The following is a 3,779-nucleotide window of genomic DNA, read 5'->3' as shown; positions in this document are numbered from 1 at the left end:
ACGTTCCACTCGCCAAGGTTGTCCGTTATCCCCAATGTTATTTGTCTTAGCTATAGAACCCTTGGCAATGATGATAAGAATGCGAACTGATCTATTTGGCATCCAGTTGGGAAAAGAAGAGCATAGATTGGCATTGTATGCGGATGATCTGATAGTTTTTTTTGACAAGTTTGTCCATTAGCATCCCAAATTTAATGCAGCAAATAGAGTTGTTTGGTCAGTTTTCTGGCTACAAAATAAATTATTCAAAGTCCTCTGTTCTATTTTTTAACAGGGACGAAAGGCTGAACCCGGTTATACAAACGCCCTTTATCAATGCAAGAGAAGGATTTGTGTACCTTGGTGTTAAGATCACCTCAGACATTAAAACAATTGTATCAGCAAACTATGATCCTCTGGTCAGTGAAGTAAACGAGTCACTGAATAATTGGATGACAATGCCCATATCAATGATTGGCCGAATAAATGTGATTAAAATGAATATATTACCAAAGTTTTTGTATCTTTTTCAGACAATTCCTTTACCTCTTCCAAAACAATTTTTTGATGGTTTAAATGGTATTTTCAGTATATTTATTTGGAATAATAAAAAACCTAGATTAAGACTTCGCCTGTTGTACCTGCCGTATGAGAGTGGGGTTGCAAATTCCTAATCTTAAATTGTATTATTGGTCCGCCCAGCTACGTTCAGCTATGTTTTACTTTTCAACTGAAACACCCCCAGCATGGATAAAAATTGAACAATTAATAACAGACCTTAGATTAAATCTGTATTTGTATTCTGCAAGACCGAAACAACTGATTAAAATGACAAAAAATCCTTTTCTGAAAAATACAATTGATGTTTGGTATAGGACCCATCAATATATTGGAGATACCCCCTCCATCTCCTCTTTCTCACCCATCTGGGGGAACAGATATTTTAGGACGGGGACAGCTGATGGAGGTTTCAAAATCTGGGCAAATAAAGGTGTACAGAAACTGGCAGATCTTTATCAGGATGACAGGCTTCTTACATTTGAACAGTTAGGCCGAATATATAGCATTCCAAAGAAACACTTTTATAAGTATTTACAAATTAAACATTTTATTATGTCTGTATTGAAGGACTTTTGGTTTGGGATTGTTTGAGTAATTAGTTTGGACTTGTTTGATGTGTGGTGTGTAGAAGTAGCCACTCAGCTCCCCCCTTTGGTTAGTGGTAGGTATTGCAGGCTGGGGTTTTTGCCCAGTCAGGTTCTCTGTTAATTTCCTTCAATACTAAGATGGCAGTTCAGATGAAGGATAGTTGAAGACACAATCTGTTTTGTATCTTTGGTTTAGTTCGCCATCCACTGGTTTTTGTGTTCTGTGTGCGTCCAAGGATATGTAAGTAAATTACTGACATATTATTATTTACAGATAGATGTGTATTTTTATTATATTTTTGATGATAGTTGGTAATTGTAATTATGATGTCCAGCCAGCCACATGGCAATGCTAATTAGGTTTATTTTCTGCTTTTTTTCTGTTTGTAGAACCACACACACACANGTCATTGGAGACAGAACTGAAATGCAGAGCTGCTTGTTCCCCAAAACTGAAGAGGTTTAGGTTTACCTTTATTGAAAAAGAAACACTTTTTTTAATGAGGTACTTCAGGGATTTCATGTGTTGGTTAGTAAAGTGTTAATCTATAAGCAGGAGGCATTAAAAAAGTCTTCAAATGGCATTTTGGACATAATACTTACTTCTTTGTTCATGTATATCAAATCAAAATGCACATAGCACTTCATGCTGCTGGTGATGGTTTGCACGGCTCCTTTGACTTGTGCTTCATACGAAGCATCTTTTTCCCTGATCTTGAATTTCGCTTCCTCAGAGTCCGGTTTAGGCCCAATAATGCAGTCACCGTCGCTACTGAGGTTGTAAAAACCATTGAAGCAAATCACAAAGTTCTCATTGGTGAAGTTGACCTGTTAAAAACAAAACAAACAAAGGGATGATGCAGAATTTGAAACGTGTGATTGGTTTGAAACATGGTTTTGGAAGAAAGCAGTCAGGTGGGGAATTTTCCACGATTTGACAAATGTCCAGACAAAGTATTTAGGATTATCTTTCATATGCAATATATAGCATCTTATAACTAAACATGAACCCTTTAAAGCCCGATCCAAGAATAAAACAAAACAGAAAATTACTTTTTTGGTTTTAAACTAAATATTTTAACAAAATATGTAAAAAGAAAAAAACAGAAATACATTTTTGATATTAATAATTTATTACTATGCGATAAGTCAAGATAATTTTTTGTGTAGTCTTCTACTGGCTGTTATCAGGTATATCTGATTGTGTACAATAGGATTTTGAGCAAAGTTTTTACCATTAAATTATGCAAAAGGTGTCAGATGCAAAATATTTCAGAAAGTGTATGTATCAAATACGATACATTTGGCATTATAGGGTTAAGATTCAACCACTAAATGGGATGGATGAACTTGCTGCTGCATGTTAAAAACTTGCTTCATAACCCACGCTAGCAAATATTCAGGTTTATTCTGAAGAATTTGGCTCCCTTTTACTTACATAGACCTGCTGGTACATGTTCTGATAAAAAAATATGGGGCACAAGGTGAGGTTGAACATCTTAGCTGCATTGAATATCTCTGAAGAAGATCCTGCAGACATGAAAACACAAACTTTCTGAGTGTGAAATAGAGATGGTATGAAATTCTAGATATGTAAATATGAAAATGTGAACTGCAATTGATGTTCATCCAACCTAAATTACACAAGTATCTCTAAGAAGAGAAGAAGCTTGCTGCCCATCATCAGAAAATGACAAATAATATTAAAATCTTACCAGTCTGAGCAACAAGTTGGACTCCAGTACTTTGAACATTCTCAAACACAGAGAACAGCGTGAAGGTGTATGTGGTTTCAGCAGAAAGTGATGAGACTGTGTGATTTATTGGTCCATTTCCAGCTGGAGCATCAACTCTTGTCATGGTACCGTTGAACTGCAGAATGAAGTTTGTGACGTTGCTCACTCTTTGCCACTGCAGAGTTATACTGGTCTCTGTTTCACTTCAGGACAGCAGGCCAGTTGGATTTTGAGGAGCTGAAGAGCAAATTTAGAAATGTTTTAAACGTTGCATCACACTACATGTCAATTATATCGTGCAAGTTCATGAAATGTCAGATGGAAATATGAATTAATTAGTTATTTATACAAAGAAAATAAAAATCATTCCAACAGTGGGAAAGTTTGAAGAATGATAATTTCACAGCCAACCTGATAATCAGTGTGTAATATTAATGTAATGTAAATCCCTTTATTGTCCCACAATGGGGAAATCTGTTTCTGCATTTTAACCCATCCCCTTGGGGAGCAGTGGGCTGCCATTGTGTGGTGCCCAGGGAGCAATCAGGAGTTAAGGGTTTTTTTCTCAGGAAAGCACAGTGCAGGATGTGGGGTCCTTGAAACCTTCTCAGAGCACAAGCGCATTGCTCTAACCACTAGGCCAACACTCCATCTTTTAAAAGTAACATCTGGAGAATGTCAGTGAGAATATCCTTCTCAACTTGACCAAATGCAGTTCTGGCATAAACATCCACCTTGGGTGATCCTGCATGTACCTAAATTGTTTTCCTAGTTGCTTTGATTCTGTTTTATTTTCCTATATTTTATAATGTAAAGCTATTTGCATTGTCTTTGTACTGAATTGTGCTATACAAATAAATTTGCCTTGCCTTGCCTTGCCTTCCATCTAAACAACTGAGCCGCATCTAGAAAGCTG

The 3,779-nt window shown here is 36.4% G+C and overlaps 1 protein-coding gene across 1 annotated transcript in view; it reads right to left on the bottom strand.

Annotated features, from left to right (window-relative positions):
- Positions 1–3,779, bottom strand: part of LOC107104158 — a 13,044-nt gene that overhangs the window by 4,040 nt on the left and 5,225 nt on the right. The window contains exons 2-5 of the mRNA XM_015404088.1: positions 2,843–3,100; positions 2,566–2,657; positions 1,731–1,955; positions 1,532–1,599 (exon numbers count right to left, since the gene is read on the bottom strand). Coding sequence (XP_015259574.1) covers positions 1,532–1,599; positions 1,731–1,955; positions 2,566–2,657; positions 2,843–2,987 — 530 coding nt within the window. The 5' untranslated portion in view covers positions 2,988–3,100. The remainder of the gene's footprint in view (positions 1–1,531; positions 1,600–1,730; positions 1,956–2,565; positions 2,658–2,842; positions 3,101–3,779) is intronic.

The sequence above is a fragment of the Cyprinodon variegatus genome, unplaced genomic scaffold, assembly GCF_000732505.1.
Source record: "Cyprinodon variegatus isolate N-32 unplaced genomic scaffold, C_variegatus-1.0 Scaffold1632, whole genome shotgun sequence".
In the NCBI taxonomy this organism is placed as follows: Eukaryota; Metazoa; Chordata; class Actinopteri; order Cyprinodontiformes; family Cyprinodontidae; genus Cyprinodon; species Cyprinodon variegatus.
This window is presented reverse-complemented; position numbering and strand designations above follow the sequence as displayed.